Genomic DNA, 27,419 nt, shown 5'->3' with positions numbered 1-27,419 from the left:
GATCCCAGGGCTCTGGGATCGAGCCTTGCATCAGGCTGTCTTCTTCTCCCTCTCTCTCTGCTTGTGTTCCCTCTCTCGCTGTGTCTCTCAAGAAGAGATTACAGAAACCCAGATGGGCAGCTTCCAATCTAGTAGAGGAGAAAGTAGGCTTTGTAAAATGACTTTGTAGTTGAAAATGGCTTCCTGGTGCGTCAAATGCGAAATACAGATTTTGAGAGGAAAGCATAGGTTCTTTCCCATTTTCAACTCTGTGTACCCCATGTTGTATTGCCATAGCATGGATTCTTGTGTGTTCATTGGGGCAGTGGCTGGTGCTACTAGATATGAGTTGAGGCCAGTTGGAGCATGAGAGGAAATGGAAGGCATGGGAGTCTGGGTGGGGCAGGGTAAGGATGAAGAAGAGCATACAGGTGGGGCAGTGGCAGGGGTCCCATGAGACTGGGTGTGGCCAGGAGGAGGCTGGAGGAAGCTCTGGTAAGACTGAAAGTTGCCAGGCTGGGACTGAACCATGGCCTTTAAAGGTCCATTCAAAATCCATTCTCTGTGCAAGACACACCAATCTTAGAGATGGGATCCATGATCAAAGGAGCAAGACTGATACAAAGTGAAGGTTAAGCAGAATTTTATTTTGCACCAAGTATCAAGAATTAAACCGACCGGTCAGGGCCGTCTCTTATGGAGACAGCGACCTCTTCCCAGCTTCACAGACTAACTTTTATAGAGCACAGGTGGCCAAGGAGATCCTAACACACACAGAAAGTTGCGTAGTCAGGTTAGGCCACACACAGGTGGCCAATTGAATTACAATTTACCCTATAGCAGCTCTTTGAACGGGTCTAGCATTCTGGTCAGAACTGGCGCTCAAGTTTGGTGACCAAAGGGCAGGGTTTACATTCTTTGTTAGTTAGGGAGGTTGAGTTTCAGTTGAGTGCCCCTTTTTGATGTTCCGGGAACTCTGAGTCACTAATTTTTTTTTGGTAAACAACAAAATGGCCGCTCAACCAATATGGAGTCTCTTAGACCAAGGGGGCCCCAACACTTGGAGTGGGAAACTTCCCAGAGGGCCAAAAGGATTGGAAATGGAGGCCCCTTGGGCTAGTGTTGGTGGTACTTGTTGGCCTGTTTTGGAAGAAAGATGCTCTCTTGCATTCCAGTCAGGAAGGCCCAGGTGATAGGAATCCAGCCTTCTATCCTCCATTCTCTTTAAAGAATCCCTAGGACAGGGGCACCTACGTGGCTCATTTTCTTAAGTGTCTGACACTTCATTTCAGATCACTTCTTGATCTCGGGGTTCAGGGATCTGGCCCCACACTGGGCTCCAGGCTCAGGCTCAGAGATTCTATCTCTCCCTCTCCCTCTGCTCTCTCTCTCTCTCTCATTCAAAACAAAACAAAACAAAACAAAATGAAGCAGTCGTAGCCTCCAGTGTGTAATTTTCTTAGAGAAAAGAAGTATTCTGAAAAGATGATATGTGTGTGACATGATATTACCATGCCTGAAAATGCTCCGCAAGAAGGCATTGTTGATTGGGTCTGCCCTATTAACAAGAAAGACGACCTCGGGGTTATAAGAAAGTCAGGGAGGGAAGGAAGTGGCCCTTTCTGACCATTCCTTTGGCATGTTAGACATGCAGTCTCCTCCAGTGGAGTCTGTCTAGTACCTTCCTGAGCCTCTAATGAGAGACAGGAGGAGCACCATTGCATTTCTGGTGGGTTTTTGGACAGCTGCATCCTTATCTTAGGAGCTAGAGAAATAGGACAGTGAGGAAATTATGGGGTGATGTGCCTTTTCTCAATGCGCTAAAGACTGGTTCCATATTCTGGAATATTCAGAATATGAAACCATATTCTGAGAAGAGAGACTAATCAAAGGCATGACTGCCAATGCTCTTGACTCCCTGAGGTTCCACTTCCAAAGGAACTGACCCCAATAGTCTGATTGGAGTGGGCTCATGGAGGTGTTGTGACAGAATCTTGGTCCGTTTCTCTGTGGGACTGGGAGCCTAAAGAAGTCACAGGTTCAGGGCACCTGGCTGGCTGAGTTGGTTGTCTGACTTTGTCTCAGGTCATGATTCCAGGGTCCTATAATGGAGCCCCTCATTTGGCTCCCTGCTCAGCAGGTAGTCTGCTTGTCCTTCTGCCCTTACCCTACCTCGAGCTTTCTCTCTCTGTCTGTCTTAATAAAAAAAATATTAAAAATGAAAAAGAAGTCCCAGGTTCACATGAAGTTAAAAGCTAGTCATTTCCCAAGGATTAGAAGAGAGTTAAGAATGGGGCACTGAAAAGAAAACATGATATCAAAGAGTTGAGACCCTTAGATGGGCCACTTCCCTCATTCCATCAAGAGAAGTGATGTTTTTCCAAGGGATCTTATAGTCTAAAATGGCTTCCTCCGGTGTCAGTGGGGAAATGGAGAGTTTGGAGAGGAAAGGATACCTGCTTTTCCATTTTGAACTCTGAGTGTCCCATGGAGTATTGTCATAGCGTTGATTCTTGTGTAAATCAGGGGCAGTCCTGTCCCTGGTTTTGCTTCCAGAGTGCATTGTGAGAGAATTCACAAGCACCTCTCTGGTAAGTCATTCAAGGCAACTTCACCTGCGCTTTCTAAGGGCACCATCCTGGGGGTGGATAGGCAGGAGAGTGTGGAGGACAGGAAGGGAGGAGAGGTCACAGGGTGACAACTGTGTTTGATCTGGTGGTCCTGAGGCCCCCTCATACCTACTTGGAGAAGAAGGGACAGGAAAGAGGCTTGCATCTGTGAATACGACTGTCCTTTTTTTTTTTTTTGACTCAGGAATTCCAGACACCCATCCCCGAGGCAGGCCGGCCAACTGCCATGTCCCTTAAGGAAGTAGGACAGATGGCGGGCAGACAGACCCAGCTTGAGCCCTACAGACCCTTGAAAGCCCAGAAAGGGAAGAGGCCACCGAGGGCATCCTTAGCACCCAGGGCTCCTGGGCCAGAGGAGGAGGATCCCAGGGTAAGCAGAGGCCGGCATGTGCTGTGAGGAGGGGGTCTGCCCTGACTGTGGAGACAGGCTTGGCACATGGAGAGTTCTGTGTCCATAACTCAGTTGTCCTTTCCTGGGCCAGGACCACCTGCCCTGGAGTCTCGTCACCAGACATAGTGGAGCATTCAGACACAGCGAGGGTCTACCTCAGGAGTGTACGGGCTCCGGTCCAGGCTGGTGTTTGTCCACGTCTCTCCTGAGGGCTCCTTCAGTTCAGCCTGACTCTTGCAATCCCTCCTCCATGGCCCTCCTGGAGAGGCTGGGGAAGCATCCCACGGTCTTCGGAAGGCTGGCACCTCACAAGCCGAGGTGATGCCCCCTGTCCAAAACCACTGATCCTTCTTTCTTCGTCCCCAGGTGAAGTGCAGGGACTGTGGATCTTTTGGGCACAAGGCATCCAGCAGCAGGTGCCCCATGAAGCACTGGGGCAGGGCCCTCGACCTCCAGGCCTTGGGCTCCAGGAAGCTGAAGGAGAACATAGAACCACGCAGTCAGCAGGACCAGCAGAACCCCGGGCCCTTGAAGCAGGCTGAGAGGCAGAAGGGAGAGGGACCAAGGTGAGGAACGTGGCGTGCTCCTGTCCCCAATCCCAGGGCTGACGTCGAAGGACACTGTGTCGCTGCTCCTGTCCTCACGCACAGACAGGGCTGGGGAGGCCGACAAAGGAGCTGTCCATCCTCCAGGGTCCACACTTAGGCTACTGAGCTGCCCTTGCTGAATCGGCGAGAGTGTGTGAGTGGTGGGGTGGGTGTCCCCTTCCCAGGGGACATATGGGAACCTGGCTAATGCCAAGCAGACTTGCCAGAGCCCCCAAATGCTAGTAGCTCCTAGGCAAACCTGGAGGGCTCCCTGGAGGGCTTTCGGGAGTAGGGGGAAGAATGGCAGGGGAGGGAAAGGACGCTGCTGTCTGAGGCCTCAGGCTTGTGTCCCAGTTTGAAGACATGAAACTGAGTTTCTTCCACTTCCCACGCTTTGTTGTGCAGGCCAGCCCGCCAGAGGGAGGCCCTGCTGCAGAGATTCCCCAGGCGACCCCAAGGCGGGCAGAAGCAAACCTGGAAGGATTGCACAGAATCCTGCAGCTACGTGAGGGTGAGTGTCCCCTGCTTCCTGGCTCCTGTTCTGTCTGGGGACCCTGATGGGCTTCGTTGCCTTCCTGGGTGAGGACCGTAGCCAGGTTCCCATATGTCCCCTGGTAAGGGGACACCCACCCCACTTCCGTTCTGAGCCGTGTGAGCTCAGGGGGGCATCCTCCTCCCCCATTTCCCTTGCTGTCCAACATGGTGCCTTATTCCAGGGATGTGTGTGCACAGTGGGTGTGTGGGAGGGAAAGCACTGCTGGACACTCTTCTCACACATAGAACCCTCGATGGAAGAGCAGGGAACTTTGCTTTGCGACACATTCTCCCACATCGTCCATCAAATCTCAGTAGCCTCTGCAGTGGCTCCACAGCGGCAGGATTCCTGTGCTCTCCGGAGCCCAGTAGATGGTCCGCTGGAGGAACCGTAGATGTTTTTGCAGAAGCGTTCTCGGTTCGTCCCCGATAGAAAAAGGGTGTCCAGGAGATCCTGTCGAGTATTTATTCCTGACCACCCCTGAGCTGTGATCCCACCTCCTGTGTACACAGAACCTTTCCTGTCATCCACTGCTGAACTGAACATACTAAGGTCTTGGGGTTTTGTGAGTTTCTTGGTTTTCCTTCGTGGCAATGTTTTCTTGGCGGTGAGGAAAAACTAATGCGCATTTCCGTGTGTTCCTTTTCCCACAGCGTCCACACACACCGATGCCCGTCTATACCACCAAGAGAGCGTCTGTCCTGGAGCCTCCCCTCCCATGGGAGCCACTGACCCAAACCGCTGACATGAGAGTCGGGTACCACTCAGCTGCTCTCCTCAGAAGCCCTTCAGGGAGCGTCTTCCCCCCTGGTGCACGACATGAGGCACGGAGAGTGGTGACGCCTGACAGACCCCTGGCATACCAACCCTATGCCAAGGAGGGTGGCCCGGTTGTCCATCTGTCAGGAAAGAGGCCCCGAGGAGACTCCCTTGAAGTTCCCCAGGCTGTGTCCAAGGTAGATGGCGTGCACCATGTCCAGGCACCAGCCAAGGTTCCTGAGGAGAATGCACGTCCTAACGCAAGCCACGGTATGTTTCAGACTTTACAAAACTACCTCAAGACAGCAGGCAAGAGAGGTGTCCAGATCTCTCTAGAGACGGGCCTGAACCCCCGAAAGAAAGCATGCTGGAGCCCCTTCCAGCACCACCACAAGAGCATACAGGAAAGCCATCTGGGGGCTTCGGAGAGTCTGTGTCCTCCTGCAAAGAGAAGTGCATGTGGACCCCCTGCGGTACGCCTACTGACCGGGAAGACACGTGCCCCAGTGCAAGTCATCGACCTGCAGCCTGCACACCCCCGACCTTTCCTGGAAACGGTCCAGGCATGCATCGAAACCCCACGTCCACATTCCAAGCCCGCCCCTGGCACGCCTCTGAGAATGGTCTTCACGAGATTGGACAAAGCCTGCTGGAGCTCCAGGTTCCTAACACCTCCCTTGCTCCATCCCGCTGAGAAGTCAGCCCCTCCGGGTCAGGGCCCTCCTGTCATTCAGAAATCCCAGGGATTCTTTGGTCACGTCCCTGTGAGTGTCCTCCATGAGGACCTGCAGGTGTCCTCGTCCTCTGAAGACAGTGATAGAGAGTGAGACAGCGCATGGCCTCAGAGACTTGTCCTCCAGCCCAGGGGATCCCGAGGAGGTGTCTGTTGAATGGAGGACAAGTCATAGTCCTAGGCTGATGTGTGGAATCAGCACTTCCTCAGCTGCAGTGGATAGAAATGGAGGAGTCTTCATCATGTTGGGTATCCTGCTTTTGGGGAGTGTGCACATGCAAACCGAACACACACACACACACACACACACACACTCATCATGTAAATAGATGTGACCTTTCAAAAGGTACTTACCCACTGGGATGTCAAGCTTGCTTTACTTAAAGACATTCTCTATGAAATTGAGTGAAATGATGCTGATAAATGGTAAATACAAATGTAAATTTAACCTAGGACCTAAACCTGTATTTGGTTTACAAATATCTGAATTGGGAGCTTCTGGGAGAAGGCCCCACCTGCAAAGGGTGCTCTGCAAAGAGTGACACAGTGTTTTCTCGGGAGATGAGATTTTCTTGACTCTGTGATGTGATTTTTGTGGAAATTGTCCTGGGGAATATTTGACCTGGTCTGCTTCTTTTCATGATCAAATGTTATTCCAAAATTGTGTGTAGCTGATGTACCCTTAATAAATTTTCCCCAGCTATGACTTAGTGTGCATGTTTTTTTTTTTCCCTTAGCATTTCAGATCCTTTCTGTAACGCTTTTAATTCCTCAAAGCTTGATTACCTAAGAAGAAAGAGGACGTTGGTAGGATCTAGGGCTTCTTAGACACTGAGGATCGCAGGCACACCCTGCTCTCCTGCATGAATGGATGCCTAGAGCACATAGCTCCCCTTGCTCCCTGTGCATGTGCCACATGCACTGCATGAGGCCTCAGTCCCACTTTAGTGTCTCATGGGATCAGGCGGTCAGTTTTCCTGTATTCATATTCTGGCATCACCCTTGCGGTAATGGAGACTATTGCCCCCTTTCTGAAGCCTGGACATTGGGATTTACTGCCCTCCAGATGATTTCCCAAGGCAAGAACATTTGACACTCGGGTAGGTGGTGGTCCAAATATCACCAGTCCCAGGCTCCGTTTCCTCTCTCCCTCAGGAGAATCTCTGATGAGGAACAAGGGAAAAACCTCACAGATCTGTAGAGAGATTTCTTTCTTGGGAAGAGCCACGGAGTGCTCCTGCGTCCCTACAGAGCACCTGTTTGGGGAATGCTGCCCCCTCTCTCTGCAGATCTCTGCAGTTGGAATGCAGGGAAACTACTGGTTGAGCACACAATGTTCGACACGCTGGTATGGGATTTGGAAATACCAGCAGGGTGCCCTCACGCGGAGTCGTCCTGGAGTCATTTTGGTGGCAGGGATAGTAGGATTGTCATTAATGCAATTGAAAGGCAGTGTATCCTTTTTTTGACATTTAATAGAATATTTGCCTATACGACATCATGTGCATGGGTTTTATTTCCTAGCATTGAAGATGCTTTAGATATTTATTTTATTTCCTTACAGATTAATTATCTCAGAGGAGAATGATAGGATCTAGCAGTTCTTTGACATTCAGAATCTCAGGCATTATTGGCTCTCGTACCTAAATACATAATAAATTGCATATTAAAATGCATATTAAAAATATTCCCATGAACACCCTGTATGTCTCACTGTGTAAGGCATGCAGCTTGCATTTCACTTTGGCCCATATTGGGATTAGTTATCGAGTTTTAATATATCTGTATGCTGGACTTCTACTTGAAGAAATGGACATTTTGTTGTCTTTCTGAGACATGAGCATTTGGATGTACTGCCCTGCAGGTGATTTTGTAAAGCAAAAATGTTTGACAGTCTGGACAAGTGGTGGTCAAAATTCGACCTTAGTCCCAAGTTATGGTTCTTTTCTCACCCAGGTAATACCCAAAGCTCACAGAGGGAATTTCTTAAGAAGAACAAATGAGTGCTCCTTCCTCCCTGCAGAGCATCTGTTTGGGAATGCTTCCTTCTCTCTCTGGAGCTCCCTGTAGTTGGAGTGCCGGAGGTACTGGTTGAGCACACAAAGTCATTAAAAGTAAGAGAGAAGAACAGAAGCCATGCGGTGGGACTCCCCCACACCCTCTGTAACTCCCATCCATGCATTCTTTGTATGGGAGGCTGCTCCCTTCTCCCCTAGGTTCCTGAACGGTGTCTTGCCCACTGCCCCATTAGTGTCTTATGCCTTCTGACAAAAACACAGTAAAAGAGTTCTTTATGTACTATTGATTTTATATGTCATCTTGTCACTGTTTATTTTTTATTTTATTTTTCTTGTTTTATGCCTATGTTTTACAAAGTTAACCTCACTGACATTTTATAATGTACTTATTCTGTATTTATAATGTATTGATTATTAACCATAATCAATTTTGTAAGTTTCCTCAAAGGGATTGATATATACACAATGCCTAATATCTTCTGTAAGACACTATGAAAGATCAACCATTATGACAAAGATATTTTGAGTTTACGATGCTCATAGAAGCTGTTAGACAATATTAATATCTTATTTAATATCATACACTAGACAAGGAAACATTAAGGGGAACAAGAAATCTCATGGCACTCCTAATTTCTGTCCAACTCGGGGAGTCATATTTGGAATGATGAAACTGAATGTAGAAAAATTTCTTGCTTGAATTTTTTGAAGACAAAATGATGCATTATATGATAACTGAAACTTTCGTTTTTTGAAACAAGGATGTTCTAGCATAGCCGATCATTTTGTTATCCTGAGTAATCCACACACGTTAAAGAGACTAATCTCACATCAAAAACCTATGAAGTACTGAGAGACACCTGGGTGGCTCAGTGGGATAAAACCTCTGCCTTCAGCTCAGGTCATGATTCCAGGGTCCTGGGATCGAGCCCTGCATCGGGCTCTCTGCTCAGCGGAGAGTTTGCTTCCCCCGCCACGCCCCCGCCCCCAGCCTGCCTTTCTGCCTGCTTGTGATCTCTGTCTGTCAAATAAATAAATAAAATCTAAAAAAAAACAAAAAGACAAAAAACCTTACGAAGTACTATATGCTGACTAACTGAATATATTTTATTTTATTTTTTTTTAATTTTTAAAATTTTTTTATTTCTTTTCAGCATAACAGTATTCATTGTTTTTGCACCACACCCAGTGCTCCATGCAATCCGTGCCCTCTCTAATACCCTCCACCTGGTTCCCCCAACCTCCAACCCCCCACCCCTTCAAAACCCCTCAGATTGTTTTTCAGAATCCATAGTCTCTCATGGTTCACCTCCCCTCCCAATTTCCCTCAACTCCCTTCTCCTCTCCATCGCCCCATGTCCTCCATGCTATTTGTTATGCTCCACAAATTAGTGAAACCATATGATAACTGACTCTCTCTGCTTGACTTACTTCACTCAGCATCATCTCTTCCAGTCCCATCCATGTTGCTACAAAAGTTGGGTATTCATCCTTTCTGATGGAGGTATCATACTGCATAGTGTATATGGACCACATCTTCCTTATCCATTCGTCCGTTGAAGGGCATCTTAGTTCTTTCCACAGTTTGGCCACCATGGACATTGCTGCTATAAACATTGGGGTACAGATGGCCCTTCTTTTCAGGACATCTGTATCTTTGGGGTAAATACCCAGGAGTGCAATGGCAGGCTCATAGGGATGCTCTATTTTTAATTTCTTGAGGAATCTCCACACTGTTTTCCAAAGTGGCTGCACCAACTTGCATTCCCACCAACAGTGGAAGAGGGTTCCCCTTTCTCCACATCCTCTTCAACACATGTTGTTTCCTGTCTTGCTAATTTTGGCCATTCTAACTGGTGTAAGGTGGAATCTCAATGTGGTTTTAATTTGAATCTCTCTGATGGCTAGTGATGATGAACACTTTTTCTTGTGTCTGATAGCCATTTGTATGTCTTCATTGGAGAAGTGTCTGTTCATATCTTCTGCCTATTTTTTTTATATGATTGTCTGTTCTGTGTGTGTTGAGTTTCAGGAGTGCTTTATAGATCCTGGATATCATATTTAAAAAAAAAGAAATTAACCTCTTGTCCTTTTCTTTAAATGTAAATGAAATATATATTATTGGCTACAAAATTGATGGAGTAGGAAAACATTCTGGAAAACCATTTGTCTTTTTTTTTTTTTAAGATTTTAAAGATTTTTTGTAAAAGACTTAAAGGCCTGGACAGTCAGCAGATGAATTCTCTGGTGGGGTGGGTGGAGGTCAATGCCCAGTCTCTGACCAGGGATCCTCTGGGCACTTGGTCTGTTTGTCATGAGGACAGACTGAAGACTTTGTGTAACCTCCCAGAACAGAGCCCTGAGGGTTTTCCTGGGAGTCTGACTACGCCAACACAGGATGGAGTTCTATGCAGACCTCATTAATGGTGACAGGATACAGAATTAGGATTCCGGGCTCTATTATATATGGCAGGATGTGAGCTTGGCATTGATTTCGCAATAGGGTACTTGGCTTGAACCTCGGGGCTGGGGCCAGCACCAAGGCAAGATCCCATGGTGGCACCTGGAGGTTTATCCTGTGATGCACCTGTGATCAGATCTGTGGTCAGATCCTGCGATCAGATTTGTGGTGAGCTTTACAATGAGCATACATCCTTGCCACAGTCCGTGAACATAGGCTGAGGGATTCCCCGACTTCCCTTCCCTGGCTTGTGTTTTGTCCGACAGGTGAGAACAAGGTCAGTACTCTTCAGAGGGAACAGTCCAGGGCACGTGTATCTCATGGCAGTTTGGAACCCAGGCAGAAGAGTTGTGGAAACAGCTTCTAGGACAGCTTTCATCCTGTGAGGTTCATCTTATCCCCATGCTAGGTGCTGTAAGAGAAGATACCACACATGGAATATACCTCAGTGCTGCTAAGATATATCCCAGCTTCATGATAATCAACCACATTAAAAGGCATGGAGCATAGAAACCTTAATTCAACAGTAAAATGATTATAACTGCTCATTTTAATGTGCAAAGAAACCCAACCCAGTGGCAGTAAGGTTAAATAAATCGCATTATCAAGCTATCACCAGATGGGGGCAATCAGAAGGTTTAAATACAGTCTTTTATTTATTTATTTATTTTTTATTTATTTTCAGCACAACAATATTCATTATTTTTGCACCATCCCCTGTGCTCCATGCAATCTGTGCCCTCGATAATACCCATCACCTGGTACCCCAACCTCGTAACCCCTGCCCCTTCAAAACCCTCAGATTATTTTTCAGAGTCCATAGTCTCTCATGGTTCACCTACCCTCCCCTACAGTCTTTTAGTTAAGTTAGAAGAAGCAACTTCATTCTCTTTTCATTTCTCTTTTCCTTACTTTATTTTTCTTTTATTTTCCTTTCTTTTCTTTCCTTTTCTCTCCTTTCTTTTTTTCTTTCTTCTGTTTAAGGTTAATTTTGTTATATGCATGTTAATTTCAGAGTTTTGATAAGTATAATCTAGTTACGTAAGATGTTAACACTGGAGAAAACTGAGTGACAGGTTTGGAACTCTAAATGCAAAACGACTACACCAGACGTCTGGGTGGCTCGGTGGGTTAAATCCAAAACGACTACAAAATAAAAGTTAGAAAATAGTCTTTATACAAAACATACATCTGACAATATGGACAGTTATGAATTATGGGCTATTCTCTTGCTGAGGGATGTTTTCTTTCTTTTTTTTTTTTAATTATGTTCAGTTAGCCAGTACATCCGACTTTTCAATAATAGTACATCCGACTTTTCAATATCAGTATAGATAATATTATTCCCAGAATTGTGAAACAGGACCCAGTGAGAACACTTGACACACATGAAGACCCTTTTGAGAAAAGAGGGAGGAGAGTCTGAAATGCACTTGAAGGAGTGGGGGAAGAACAATGTACAGCCCAACCATCCTTAGGGATTCATGGACCAAATCATTAAATATTCAATTAAAATAAAACAGCAGTGGCTTTAAGACTACATCACGAACATCATGTATCTGTAATGCAAGAATGCGTTTCCCCCTTATACCTTTATTTAACATTTTTGCAAAATTAAAGGAAATAGGTTTCCAGCTTTGCTGAGATTATAACTGATAAATCAAATGTATCCAATGTGATAATTTGATAGATGTATACGTTGGGAAGTGATCACCACACTCAAATGCATGAACACATCCATCACCTTACATTGCCTAACGCACCTCTGTGTGTGTGTGCCCGCACATGCACTGAGAAATCTTCACAAATTATACCTTAAAAGATGAAAAAACAATGGAACTATTAATAATTTTAAAAGGTCCAAAATTAGTATATGCAAATTTTAATTATAAAGAGAGTGAAAGGTATGTTATCCTCTGCCAAGCCCCATGCCGGTATATAGTTTATTATAATTGGAGTGTGGCCCTGAGGCACTGGTGCCACTGTGGCCAAATAGAACAAAGGGCCAAGGTGTTGTTTGAGGCCAGGTGGGGAATAAGAGAATTGGGATAGGATGGGAATATGGGTGGGGCTGGGATCATGCTGATGGTCATGGGCTGGGGCTATGGCAAGGCCCCCATGAGAATGGGTGAGGCCAGGTGGAGGTTTGAAGGAGACTAATCAAGAAGAAAAGAGAAAAAAACCCAAATAAATAAAATCATGAATGAAAGGGGAGAGATCACAACCAACACCAAAGGAATACAAACAATTCTAAGAACATATTATGAGCAACTCTACGCCAACAAATTTGACAATCTGGAAGAAATGGATGCATTCCTAGAGACATAGAAACTACCACACATGAACCAGGAAGAAATACAAAATCTGAACAGGCCCATGACCAGTAAGGAGATTAAAATAATCTCCTCAGTAATCTCCAAACAAACAAAAGCCCAGGCCCAAATTTTCCCAGGGAAATTCTACCAAACATTTAAAGAAGAATTAATTCCTATTCTCCTGAAACTGTTCCAAAAAATAGGAATGGAAGGAAGACTTCCAAACTCATTTTATGAGGCCAGCATCACTTTGATCCCAAAACAAGACAAGGATCCCATCAAAAAAGAGAATTACAAACCAATATCCCTGATGAACACAGATGTGAAATTCTCACCAAAATACTAGCCAATAGGATCCAACAGTCCATTAAAAGGATTATTCACCAGCACCATCTTCCTAGGAACATCACCAAAGGCAAGGGAAGCAAGGGCAAAAATGAACTATTGGGATTTCATCAAGATCAAAAGCTTTTGCACAGCAAAGGAAACAGTGAACAAAATCAAAAGACAACTGACAGAATGGGAGAAGATATTTGCAAACGACATATCAGATAAAGGACTAGTGTCCAAAATCTATAAAGAACTTAGCAAACTCAACACCCAAAGAACAAATAATCCAATCAAGAAATGGGCAGAGGGGGCACCTGGGTGGCTCAGTGAGTTAAAGCCTCTGCCTTCAGCTGAGGTCATGATCCCAGGGTCCTGGGATCGAGCCCTGCATCGGGATCTCTGCTCAGAGGGGAGCCTGCTTTCTCCTCTCTCTGTCTCTGCCTGCCTCTCTGCCTACTTGTCTGTCAAATAAGTAAATAAAATCTTAAACAAAAAAAAAAAAGAAATGGGGAGGACATGAATAGACATTTCTGCAAAGAAGCCATCCAGGTGGCCAACAGACACATGAAAAAGTGCTCCACATCTCTTGGCATCAGGGAAGTACAACTTGAAACCACGATGAGATACCAAATCACACCCCTCAGAATGGCTAATTTTAACCAGTCAGGAAATGACAGATGCTGGCGAGGGTTCGGAGAAAGGGGAACCCTCCTACACTGTTGGTGGGAATGCGAGCTGGTGCAACCACTCAGGAAAACAGCATGGAGATTCCTCAAAAAGTTGAAAATAGAGCTACCCTATGACCCAGCAATTGCACTACTGGGTATTTACCCTAAAGATACAAACACAGTGATCCGAAGGGGCACATGCACCCAAATGTTTATAGCAGCAATGTCCACAATAGCCAAACTATGGAAAGAACCTAGATGTCCATCAACAGATGAATGGAGAAAGAAGAGGTGGTATATTTATACAATGGAATACTATGCAGTCATCAATAGAAATAACATCTTGCCATTTGCGACGATATGGTTGGAACTAGAGGGTATTGTGCTTAGCGAAATAAGTCAATCGGAGAAAGACAACTATCATATGATCTCCCTGATATGAGGAAGTGGAGATGCTACGTGGGGGGTTTGGAGGGTAGGAAGAGAATAAATGAAACGAGATGGGATTGGGAGGGAAGCAAACCATGAGAGACTTTTAATCTCACAAAATAAACTGAGGGTTCCTGGGGGGAGGGGGGGAGGGAGAGGGTGGTGAAGTTATGAACATTGGGGAGGGTATGTGCTATGGTGAGTGCTGTGAAGTGTGTAAACCTGGCGATTCACAGACCTGTATCCCTGGGGCTAATAATACACTATATATTTATAAAAAAATTTAAAAAATTAAAAAAAGAATCAAAAAGGAGGAGATAAAAAGACTTAGAGCTACACGGGTCCACATGGGGACTGGTCAGCACCCACGAATTAGGTCCCAACACAAAAGTCCAAAGAAGCCAGTTTCAGAAATACATGGAGCAAAGGATGGCATTACTCTGAATATCCAAGCACAGGCAAAATCCCAAGGACAGAAAGGAGAACTGGGAGGGCAACAGGTACAGTGAAGGGACCCTGGAAATATGTCCTGGATCCAGAGTTTCAGTTGGGAAAGTGAGGCGCTTGGACATGGAGGACACTGATGGGTCCACAACAGCGTTAATGTACTTGATGCCAGGAGAAAAGATGCCTCATAGGATCCGAACAGGAAATTCTAGCTGAGGAGAGGAATAGGTATCCATGGGTACTGGACTCTTGATTTCAGCTCAGGACATGATCAGGCCCTAATCTGGAGCTGCACTGGACCTGGAGCCTATCTAAGATTTTCTCTCTGCCTCTGTCCCTCCTCCCCCAACCCGTGCTTTCATTCTTTCTCTCTCTCTCTTTTTCTCTCTCTCTCTGGCTCTAAAAAAGAGAAAAGAAAAGAAAAGAAAAGAAAAGAAAAGAAAAGAAAAGAAAAGAAAAGAAAAGAATAGAAAAGGATGGGGTCCCTGATCAAAGGAATGAGACTGATACAAAGCGAAGGTTAAGCAAAGCTTTATTTTTACACCTGGCATCAGAAATCAGATTGACTGGTCAGGGCTGCCTCGGAAGAGAGCGACCCCGCCCTCATCTTACAAGCTAGTTTTAGAGGGCATAACCGCAGACCTCAAGGTATGTGGCTTCTATTGTTAGTGGTTTATTCCCAGAATCGATTCCCAGAATCAATTCGGAACCCATGTCAGGAACTGCTGAACTGTTTATTCCCCGAATGAAGTCCGTGGATGTAAACAACAATATGGCTACCTAGGCAATATGGAGTCACTCTGGCTAAGCAGGCCCTAATAGTTAAACAGGTTGTAATATTAAATCGGCCCTAAGAGAGAAAAAAAGAAACAGGCAGACATTCAAAGCTTTGTTATTTGTACAAAATGTATGTATTCTGAAAAGCATATGCACACATACATATGGACTATAATGCATGAAAATGCTGGACAAGAAGGGATACTTCACTGGGTCCCGCCTACTGACAGGAAAGAGGATTGGATTGGTGGGTGTCAAGTGCCTGAAAGGTCACGTGACGTTGGGCCAGTAGAAAAGTCAGGGAGGGAGGGTGTGGCCATTTCTGACCATTCCTCGGGCACGCTGGACACAGAGGCTCCTCCAGCAGAGTCCCTCTGCAACCTTTTAAGCCTCTACTGGGAGACAGGAGGAGCACCGCTGCATTTCAGGTGGGTTTTGGGACAACTGGGTCCTCAGTTCAGCTGTCAGAGAAATGAGACAGGGAGGAAATTATGGAGGGATGTAGCTTACTTCATTGGGTTAAGCACACTTTCATTGGAAAGCATTTTCTGAGAGGAGAGACTGGTCAAAAGCAGTCCTCGTGATTCCCTGAGGTTGTAATTCTAAGGGAAATTTGCCCCACAGTCTGAGGGGTGCGGGATCGTGGAAGTGCTGGGACAAAATCCTGTTCCATTTGGCTGTGGGCACTGAAAGCCTAAAGAAGGAACTTGTTCCCAAGATGTGGAAAGATCCTCATTTCCAATGGATTAGAAGTTAGTTAAGAAAGGGACTCTGAGAAGAGAATATTAAAAAAGAGATTACAGGGGTGCCTGGGGGCTCAGTTGTTAAGCCTCTGCCCTCGGCTCAGGTCATGATCCCAGGGCTCTGGGATCGAGCCTTGCATCAGGCTTTCTTCTTCTCCCTCTCTCTCTGCTTGTGTTCCCTCTCTCGCTGTGTCTCTCAAGAAGAGATTACAGAAACCCAGATGGGCAGCTTCCAATCTAGTAGAGGAGAAAGTAGGCTTTGTAAAATGACTTTGTAGTTGAAAATGGCTTCCTGGTGCGTCAAATGCGAAATACAGATTTTGAGAGGAAAGCATAGGTTCTTTCCCATTTTCAACTCTGTGTACCCCATGTTGTATTGCCATAGCATGGTTTCTTGTGTGTTCATTGGGGCAGTGGCTGGTGCCACTAGATATGAGTTGAGGCCAGTTGGAGCATGAGAGGAAATGGAAGGCATGGGAGTTTGGGTGGGGCAGGGTAAGGATGAAGAAGAGCATACAGGTGGGGCAGTGGCAGGGGTCCCATGAGACTGGGTGTGGCCAGGAGGAGGCTGCTAGGAAGCTCTGGTAAGACTGAAAGTTGCCAGTCTGGGACTGAACCATGGCCTTTAAAGGTCCATTCAAAATCCATTCTCTGTGCAAGACACACCAATCTTAGAGATGGGATCCATGATCAAAGGAGCAAGACTGATACAAAGTGAAGGTTAAGCAGAATTTTATTTTGCACCAAGTATGGAGAATTAAACCGACGGGTCAGGGCCGTCTCTTATGGAGACAGCGACCTCTTCCCAGCTTCACAGACTAACTTTTATAGAGCACAGGTGGCCAAGGAGATCGTAACACACACAGAAAGTTGCGTAGTCAGGTTAGGCCACACACAGGTGGCCAATTGAATTACAATTTACCCTATAGCAGCTCTTTGAACGGGTCTAGCATTCTGGTCAGAACTGGCGCTCAAGTTTGGTGACCAAAGGGCAGGGTTTACTTTCTTTGTTAGTTAGGGAGATTGAGTTTCAGTTGAGTGCCCCTTATTGATGTTCCGGGAACTCTGAGTCATTAATTTTTTTTTTTGGTAAACAACAAAATGGCCGCTCAACCAATATGGAGTCTCTTAGACCAAGGGGGCCCCAACACTTGGAGTGGGAAACTGCCCAGAGGGCCAAAAGGATTGGAAATGGAGGCCCCTTGGGCTAGTGTTGGTGGTACTTGTTGCCCTGTTTTGGAAGAAAGATGCTCTCTTGCATTCCAGTCAGGAAGGCCCAGGTGATAGGAATCCAGCCTTCTATCCTCCATTCTCTTTAAAGAATCCCTAGGACAGGGGCACCTACGTGGCTCATTTTCTTAAGTGTCTGACACTTCATTTCAGATCACTTCTTGATCTCGGGGTTCTGGGATCTGGCCCCACACTGGGCTCCAGGCTCAGGCTCAGAGATTCTATCTCTCCCTCTCCCTCTGCTCTCTCTCTCTCTCTCATTCAAAACAAAACAAAACAAAAGGAAGCAGTCGTAGCCTCCAGTGTGTTATTTTCTTAGAGAAAAGAAGTATTCTGAAAAGATGATATGTGTGTGACATGATATTACCATGCCTGAAAATGCTCCGCAAGAAGGCATTGTTGATTGGGTCTGCCCTATTAACAAGAAAGACGACCTCGGGGTTATAGGAAAGTCAGGGAGGGAAGGAAGTGGCCCTTTCTGACCATTCCTTTGGCATGTTAGACACGCAGTCTCCTCCAGTGGAGTCTGTCTAGTACCTTCCTGAGCCTCTAATGAGAGACAGGAGGAGCACCATTGCATTTCTGGTGGGTTTTTGGACAGCTGCATCCTTATCTTAGGAGCTAGAGAAATAGGACAGTGAGGAAATTATGGGGTGATGTGCCTTTTCTCAATGCGCTAAAGACTGGTTCCATATTCTGGAATATTCAGAATATGAAACCATATTCTGAGAAGAGAGACTAATCAAAGGCATGACTGCCAATGCTCTTGACTCCCTGAGGTTCCACTTCCAAAGGAACTGACCCCAATAGTCTGATTGGAGTGGGCTCATGGAGGTGTTGTGACAGAATCTTGGTCCGTTTCTCTGTGGGACTGGGAGCCTAAAGAAGTCACAGGTTCAGGGCACCTGGCTGGCTGAGTTGGTTGTCTGTCTTTGTCTCAGGTCATGATTCCAGGGTCCTATAATGGAGCCCCTCATTTGGCTCCCTGCTCAGCAGGTAGTCTGCTTATCCTTCTGCCCTTACCCTACCTCGAGCTTTCTCTCTCTGTCTGTCTTAATAAAAAAAATATTAAAAATGAAAAAGAAGTCCCAGGTTCACATGAAGTTAAAAGCTAGTCATTTCCCAAGGATTAGAAGAGAGTTAAGAATGGGGCACTGAAAAGAAAACATGATATCAAAGAGTTGAGACCCTTAGATGGGCCACTTCCCTCATTCCATCAAGAGAAGTGATGTTTTTCCAAGGGATCTTATAGTTGAAAATGGCTTCCTCCGGTGTCAGCGGGGAAATGGAGAGTTTGGAGAGGAAAGGATACCTGCTTTTCCATTTTCAACTCTGAGTGTCCCATGGAGTATTGTCATAGCGTTGATTCTTGTGTAAATCAGGGGCAGTCCTGTCCCTGGTTTTGCTTCCAGAGTGCATTGTGAGAGAATTCACAAGCACCTCTCTGGTAAGTCATTCAAGGCAACTTCACCTGCGTTTCCTAAGGGCACCATCCTGGGGGTGGGTAGGCAGGAGAGTGTGGAGGACAGGAAAGGAGGAGAGGTCACAGGGTGACAACTGTGTTTGATCTGGTGGTCCTGAGGCCCCCTCATACCTACTTGGAGAAGAAGGGACAGGAAAGAGGCTTGCATCTGTGAATACGACTGTCCTTTTTTTTTCTTTTGACTCAGGAAATCCAGACACCCATCCCCGAGGCAGGCCGGCCAACTGCCATGTCCCTTAAGGAAGTAGGACAGATGGCGGGCAGACAGACCCAGCTTGAGCCCTACAGACCCTTGAAAGCCCAGAAAGGGAAGAGGCCACCGAGGGCATCCTTAGCACCCAGGGCTCCTGGGCCAGAGGAGGAGGATCCCAGGGTAAGCAGAGGCCGGCATGTGCTGTGAGGTGGGGGTCTGACCTGACTGTGGAGACAGGCTTGGCACATGGAGAGTTCTGTGTCCATAACTCAGTTGTCCTTTCCTGGGCCAGGACCACCTGCCCTGGAGTCTCGTCACCAGACATAGTGGAGCATTCAGACACAGCGAGGGTCTACCTCAGGAGTGTACGGGCTCCGGTCCAGGCTGGTGTTTGTCCACGTCTCTCCAGAGGGCTCCTTCAGTTCAGCCTGACTCTTGCAATCCCTCCTCCATGTCCCTCCTGGAGAGGCTGGGGAAGCATCCCACGGTCTTCGGAAGGCTGGCACCTCACAAGCCGAGGTGATGCCCCCTGTCCAAAACCACTGATCCTTCTTTCTTCGTCCCCAGGTGAAGTGCAGGGACTGTGGATCTTTTGGGCACAAGGCATCCAGCAGCAGGTGCCCCATGAAGCACTGGGGCAGGGCCCTCGACCTCCAGGCCTTGGGCTCCAGGAAGCTGAAGGAGAACATAGAACCACGCAGTCAGCAGGACCAGCAGAACCCCGGGCCCCTGAAGCAGGCTGAGAGGCAGAAGGGAGAGGGACCAAGGTGAGGAACGTGGCGTGCTCCTGTCCCCAATCCCAGGGCTGACGTCGAAGGACACTGTGTCGCTGCCCCTGGACACTGTGTGCTGTGCTGTCCTCACGCACAGACAGGGCTGGGGAGGCCGACAAAGGAGCTGTCCATCCTCCAGGGTCCACACTTAGGCTACTGAGCTGCCCTTGCTGAATCGGCGAGAGTGTGTGAGTGGTGGGGTGGGTGTCCCCTTCCCAGGGGACATATGGGAACCTGGCCAATGCCAAGCAGACTTGCCAGAGCCTCCAAATGCTAGTAGCTCCCAGGCAAACCTGGAGGGCTCCCTGGAGGGCTTTCGGGAGTAGGGGGAAGAATGGCAGGGGAGGGAAAGGACGCTGCTGTCTGAGGCCTCAGGCTTGTGTCCCAGTTTGAAGACATGAAACTGAGTTTCTTCCACTTCCCACGCTTTGTTGTGCAGGCCAGCCCGCCAGAGGGAGGCCCTGCTGCAGAGATTCCCCAGGCGACCCCAAGGCGGGCAGAAGCAAACCTGGAAGGATTGCACAGAATCCTGCAGCTACGTGAGGGTGAGTGTCCCCTGCTTCCTGGCTCCTGTTCTGTCTGGTGGACCCTGATGGGCTTCGTTGCCTTCCTGGGTGAGGACCGTAGCCAGGTTCCCATATGTCCCCTGGTAAGGGGACACCCACCCCACTTCCGTTCTGAGCCGTGTGAGCTCAGGGGGGCATCCTCCTCCCCCATTTCCCTTGCTGTCCAACATGGTGCCTTATTCCAGGGTGTGTGTGCACAGTGGGTGTGTGGGAGGGAAAGCACTGCTGGACACTCTTCTCACACATAGAACCCTCGATGGAAGAGCAGGGAACTTTGCTTTGCGACACATTCTCCCACATCGTCCATCAAATCTCAGTAGCCTCTGCAGTGGCTCCACAGCGGCAGGATTCCTGTGCTCTCCGGAGCCCAGTAGATGGTCCGCTGGAGGAACCGTAGACGTTTTTGCAGAAGCGTTCTCGGTTCATTCCGGATAGAAAAATCGTGTCCAGGGGATCCTGTCAAGTATTTATTCCTGACCACCCCTGAGCTGTGGTCCCACCTCCTGTGTACACAGAACCTTTCCTGTCATCCACTGCTGAACTGAACATACTAAGGTCTTGGGGTTTTGTGAGTTTCTTGGTTTTCCTTCGTGGCAATGTTGTCTTGGTGGTGAGGGAAAACTAATGCGCATTTCCGTGTGTTCCTTTTCCCACAGCGTCCACACACACCGATGCCCGTCTATACCACCAAGAGAGCGTCTGTCCTGGAGCCTCCCCTCCCATGGGAGCCACCGACCCAAACCGCTGACATGAGAGTCGGGTACCACTCAGCTGCTCTCCTCAGAAGCCCTTCAGGGAGCGTCTTCCCCCCTGGTGCACGACATGAGGCACAGAGAGTGGTGACGCCTGACAGACCCCTGGCATGCCAACCCTATGCCAAGGAGGCTGGCCCGGTTGTCCATCTGTCAGGAAAGAGGCCCCGAGGAGACTCCCCTGAAGTTCCCCAGGCTGTGTCCAAGGTAGATGGCGTGCACCATGTCCAGGCACCAGCCAAGGTTCCTGAGGAGAATGCACGTCCTAACGCAAGCCACGGTATGGTTCAGAATTTCCAAAACTACCTCAAGACAGCAGGCAAGAGAGGCGTCCAGATCTCTCTAGAGACGGGCCTGAACCCCCGAAAGAAAGCACGCTGGAGCCCCTTCCAGCACCACCACAAGAGCATACAGGAAAGCCATCTGGGGGCTTCGGAGAGTCTGTGTCCTCCTGCAAAGAGAAGTGCATGTGGACCCCCTGCGGCACCCCTACTGACCGGGAAGACACCTGCCCCAGTGCAAGTCATCGACCTGCAGCCTGCACACCCCCGACCTCTCCTGGAAACGGTCCAGGCATGCATCGAAACCCCACGTCCACATTCCAAGCCCGCCCCTGGCACGCCTCTGAGAATGGTCTTCACGAGATTGGACAAAGCCTGCTGGAGCTCCAGGTTCCTAACACCTCCCTTGCTCCATCCCGCTGAGAAGTCAGCCCCTCCGGGTCAGGGCCCTCCTGTCATTCAGAAATCCCAGGGTTTCTTTGGTCACGTCCCTGTGAGTGTCCTCCATGAGGACCTGCAGGTGTCCTCGTCCTCGGAAGACAGTGATAGAGAGTGAGACAGCGCATGGCCTCAGAGACTTGTCCTCCAGCCCAGGGGATCCAGAGGAGGTGTCTGTGGAATGGAGGACAAGTCATAGTCCTGGGCTGATATGTGGAATCAGCACTTCCTCAGCTGCAGTGGATAGAAATGGAGGAGTCTTCATCATGTTGGGTATCCTGCTTTTGGGGAGCGTGCACATGCAAACCGAACACACACACACACACACACACACACACACACACAATCATCATGTAAATAGATGTGACCTTTCACAAGGTGCTTACCCACTGGGATGTCAAGCTCGCTTTACTTAAAGACATTCTCTATGAAATTGAGTGAAATGATGCTGATAAATGGTAAATACAAATGTAAATTTAACCTAGGACCTAAACCTGTATTTGGTTTACAAATATCTGAATTGGGAGCTTCTGGAAGAAGGCCCCACCTGCAAAGGGTGCTCTGCAAAGAGTGACACAGTGTTTTCTCCGGAGATGAGATTTTCTTGACTCTGTGATGTGATTTTTTTAGAAATTGTCCTGGGGAATATTTGACCTGGTCTGCTTCTTTTCATGATCAAATGTTATTCCAAAATTGTGTGTAGCTGATGTACCCTTAATAAATTTTCCCCAGCTATGACTTAGTGTGCATGTTTTTTTTTCCCCTTTAGCATTTCAGATCCTTTCTGTAACGCTTTTAATTCCTCAAAGCTTGATTACCTAAGAGGAAAGAGGACGTTGGTAGGATCTAGGGCTTCTTAGACACTGAGGATCCCAGGCACACCCTGCTCTCCTGCATGAATGGATGCCTAGAGCACATAGCTCCCCTTGCTTCCTGTGCATGTGCCACATGCACTGCATGAGGCCTCAGTCCCACTTTAGTGTCTCATGGGATCAGGCGGTCAGTTTTCCTGTATTCATATTCTGGCATCCCCCTTGCGGTAATGGATACTATTGCCCCCTTTCTGAAGCCTGGACATTGGGATTTACTGCCCTCCAGATGATTTCCCAAGGCAAGAACATTTGACACTCGGGTAGGTGGTGGTCCAAATATCACCAGTCCCAGGCTCTGTTTCCTCTCTCCCTCAGGAGAATCTCTGATGAGGAACAAGGGAAAAACCCCACAGATCTGTAGAGAGATTTCTTTCTTGGGAAGAGCCACTGAGTGCTCCTGCGTCCCTACAGAGCACCTGTTTGGGGAATGCTGCCCCCTCTCTCTGCAGATCTCTGCAGTTGGAATGCAGGGAAACTACTGGTTGAGCACACAATGTTCGACACGCTGGTATGGGATTTGGAAATACCAGCAGGGTGCCCTCACGCGGAGTCGTCCTGGAGTCATTTTGGTGGCAGGGATAGTAGGATTGTCATTAATGCAATTGAAAGGCAGTGTATCCTTTTTTTGACATTTAATAGATTTTTGCCTATACGACATCATGTGCATGGGTTTTATTTCCTAGCATTGAAGATGCTTTAGATATTTATTTTATTTCCTTACAGATTAATTATCTCAGAGGAGAATGATGGGATCTAGCAGTTCTTTGACATTCAGAATCTCAGGCATTATCAGCTCTCGTGCCTAAATACATAATAAATTGCATATTAAATTGCATATTAAAAATATTCCCATGAACACCTTGTATGTCTCACTGTGTAAGGCATGCAGCTTGCATTTCACTTTGGCCCATATTGGGATTAGTTATCGAGTTTTAATATATCTGTATGCTGGACTTCTACTTGAAGAAATGGACATGTTGTTGTCTTTCTGAGACATGAGCATTTGGATGTACTGCCCTGCAGGTGACTTTGTAAAGCAAAAATGTTTGACAGTCTGGACAAGTGGTGGTCAAAATTCGACCTTAGTCCCAAGTTATGGTTCTTTTCTCACCCAGGTAATACCCAAAGCTCACAGAGGGAATTTCGTAAGAAGAACAAATGAGTGCTCCTTCCTCCCTGCAGAGCATCTGTTTGGGAATGCTTCCTTCTCTCTCTGGAGCTCCCTGTAGTTGGAGTGCCGGAGGTACTGGTTGAGCACACAAAGTCATTAAAAGTAAGAGAGAAGAACAGAAGCCATGCGGTGGGACTCCCCCACACCCTCTGTAACTCCCATCCATGCATTCTTTGTATGGGAGGCTGCTCCCTTCTCCCCTAGGTTCCTGAACGGTGTCTTGCCCACTGCCCCATTAGTGTCTTATGCCTTCTGACAAAAACACAGTAAAAGAGTTCTTTATGTAATATTGATTTTATATGTCATCTTGTCACTGTTTATTTTTTATTTTATTTTTCTTGTTTTATGCCTATGTTTTACAAAGTTAACCTCACTGACATTTTATAATGTACTTATTCTGTATTTATAATGTATTGATTATTAACCATAATCAATTTTGTAAGTTTCCTCAAAGGGATTGATATATACACAATGCCTAATATCTTCTGTAAGACACTATGAAAGATCAACCATTATGACAAAGATATTTTGAGTTTACGATGCTCATAGAAGCTGTTAGACAATATTAATATCTTATTTAATATCATACACTAGACAAGGAAACATTCAGGGGAGCAAGAAATCTCATGGCACTCCTAATTTCTGTCCAACTCGGGGAGTCATATTTGGAATGATGAAACTGAATGTAGAAAACTTTTCTTGCTTGAATTTTTTGAAGACAAAATGATGCATTATATGATAACTGAAACTTTTGTTTTTTGAAACAAGGATGTTCTAGCATAGCCGATCATTTTGTTATCCTGAGTAATCCACACACGTTAAAGAAACTAATCTCACATCAAAAACCTATGAAGTACTGAGACACCTGGGTGGCTCAGTGGGTTAAAACCTCTGCCTTCAGCTCAGGTCATGATTCCAGGGTCCTGGGATCGAGCCCAGCATCGGGCTCTCTGCTAAGCGGAGAGTTTGCTTCCCCCGCCACCCCCTCGCCCCAGCCTGCCTCTCTGCCTGCTTGTGATCTCTGTCTGTCAAATAAATAAATAAAATCTAAAAAACAAAAACAAAAAAAAAAACCTTACGAAGTACTATATGCTGACTAACTGAATATATTTTATTTTATTTTTTTTAATTTTTTAAAATTTTTTCATTTCTTTTCAGCATAACAGTATTCATTGTTTTTGAACCACACCCAGTGCTCCATGCAATCCGTGCCCTCTCTAATATCCTCCACCTGGTTCACCCAGCGCCCAACCCCCCACCCCTTCAAAACAATCAGATTGTTTTTCAGAGTCCATAGACTCTCATGGTTCACCTCCCCTCCCAATTTCCCTCAACTCCCTTCTCCTCTCCATCTCCCTACGTCATCCATGCTATATGTTATGTTCCACAAATAAGTGAAACCATATGATAACTGACTCTCTCTGCTTGACTTATTTCACTCAGCATCATCTCTTCCAGTCCCATCCATGTTGCTACAAAAGTTGGGTATTCAATCTTTCTGATGGAGGCATCATACTCCATAGTGTATATGGACCACATCTTCCTTATCCATTCGTCCGTTGAAGGGCATCTTAGTTCTTTCCACAGTTTGACGACCGTGGCCATTGCTGCTATAAACATTGGGGTACAGATGGCCCTTCTTTTCACGACATCTGTATCTTTGGAGTAAATACCCAGGAGTGCAATGGCAGGCTCATAGGGATGCTCTATTTTTAATTTCTTGAGGAATCTCCACACTGTTTTCTAAAGTGGCTGCACCAACTTGCATTCCCACCAACAGTGGAAGAGGGTTCCCCTTTCTCCACATCCTCTTCAACACATGTTGTTTCCTGTCTTGCTAATTTTGGCCATTCTAACTGGGGTAGGTGGAATCTCAATGTGGTTTTAATTTGAATGTCCCTGATGGCTAGTGATGATGAATATTTTTTCTTGTGTCTGATAGCCATTTGTATGTCTTCATTGGCGAAGTGTCTGTTCATATCTTCTGCCCATTTTTTTATATGATTGTCTGTTCTGTGTGTGTTGAGTTTCAGGAGTTCCTTATAGATCCTGGATATCATATTAAAAAAAAAAAGAAATTAACCTCTTGTCCTTTTCTTTAAATGTAAATAAAATATATATTATTGGCTACAAAATTGATGGAGTAGGAAAAAATTCTGGAAAACCATTTGTCTTTTTTTTTTTTTTTTAATTTTAAAGATTTTTTAAAAAAGATTTAAAGGCCTGGACAGTCAGCAGATGAATTCTCTGGTGGGGTGTGTGGAGGTCAATGCCCAGTCTCTGACCAGGGATCCTCTGGGCACTTGTTCTGTTTGTCATGAGGACAGACTGAAGACTTTGTGTAACCTCCCAGAACAGAGCCCTGAGGGTTTTCCTGGGAGTCTGACTACGCCAACCCAGGATGGAGTTCTATGCAGACCTCATTAATGGTGACAGGATACAGAATTAGGATTCTGGGCTCTATTATATATGGCAGGATGTGAGCTTGGCATTGATTTCGCAATAGGGTACTTGGCTTGAACCTCGGGGCTGGCGCCAGCACCAAGGCAAGATCCCATGGTGGCACCTGGAGGTTTATCCTGTGATGCACTTGTGATCAGATCTGTGGTCAGATCCTGCGATCAGATTTGTGGTGAGCTTTACAATGAGCATACGTCCTTGCCACAGTCCGTGAACATAGGCTGAGGGATTCCCCGACTTCCCTTCCCTGGCTTGTGTTTTGTCCGACAGGTGAAAACAAGGTCAGTACTCTTCAGAGGGAACAGTCCAGGGCACGTGTATCTCATGACAGTTTGGAACCCAGGCAGAAGAGTTGTGGAAACAGCTTCTAGGACAGCTTTCATCCTGTGAGGTTCATCTTATCCCCATGCTAGGTGCTGTAAGAGAAGATACCACACATGGCATATACCTCAGTGCTGCTAAGATATATCCCAGCTTCATGGTAATCAACCACATTAAAAGGCATGGAGCATAGAAACTTTAATTCAACAGTAAAATGATTATAACTGCTCATTTTAATTTGCAAAGAAACCCAAACCAGTGGCAGTAAGGTTAAATAAATCGCATTATCAAGCTATCACCAGATGGGGGCAATCAGAAGGTTTAAATACAGTCTTTTTTTTTAAATTTATTTATTTTTTATTTATTTTCAGCACAACAATATTCATTATTTTTGCCCCACCCCCTGTGCTCCATGCAATCTGTGCCCTCGATAATACCCACCACCTGGTACCCCAACCTCTTACCCCCTGCCCCTTCAAAACCCTCAGATTATTTTCAGAGTCCATAGTCTCTCATGGTTCACCTACCCTCCCCTACAGTCTTTTAGTTAAGTTAGAAGAAGCAACTTCATTCTCTTTTCATTTCTCTTTTCCTTACTTTATTTTTCTTTTATTTTCCTTTCTTTTCTTTCCTTTCTTTTTTTCTTTCTTCTGTTTAAGTTTAATTTTATTATATGCATGTTAATTTCAAAGTTTTGATAAGTATAATCTAGTTACGTAAGATGTTAACACGGGAGAAAACTGAGTGACAGGTTTGCAACTCTAAATGCAAAACGACTATACCAGGCGTCTGGGTGGCTCGGTGGGTTAAATCCAAAAACTACAAAATAAAAGTTAGAAAATAGTCTTTATACAAATCATACATCTGACAATATGGACAGTTATGAATTATGGGCTATTCTCTTGCTGAGGGATGTTTTCTTTTTTTTTTTTTTTAATTATGTTCAGTTAGCCAGTACATTCTATTTTTTAATATCAGTACATCCGACTTTTCAATATCAGTATAGATGATATTATTCCCAGAATTGTGAAACAGGACCCAGTGAGAACACTTGACTCACATGAAGACCCTTTGAGA

General features: G+C 46.3%; 1 protein-coding gene across 1 annotated transcript in view; it reads left to right on the top strand.

The window, feature by feature from the left end:
* Positions 1-27,419, top strand: part of LOC309855509 (ubiquitin carboxyl-terminal hydrolase 17-like protein 17) — a gene marked incomplete at both ends in the record, with an annotated part of 50,683 nt that overhangs the window by 13,204 nt on the left and 10,060 nt on the right. The window contains 4 exons of the mRNA XM_082715868.1: positions 3,367-3,566; positions 3,993-4,098; positions 19,276-19,475; positions 19,921-20,026. Coding sequence (XP_082571994.1) covers positions 3,367-3,566; positions 3,993-4,098; positions 19,276-19,475; positions 19,921-20,026 — 612 coding nt within the window. The remainder of the gene's footprint in view (positions 1-3,366; positions 3,567-3,992; positions 4,099-19,275; positions 19,476-19,920; positions 20,027-27,419) is intronic.

Source organism: Mustela nivalis (genome assembly GCF_964662115.1).
Source record: "Mustela nivalis genome assembly, chromosome: 20".
NCBI lineage: Eukaryota > Metazoa > Chordata > Mammalia > Carnivora > Mustelidae > Mustela > Mustela nivalis.
This window is presented reverse-complemented; position numbering and strand designations above follow the sequence as displayed.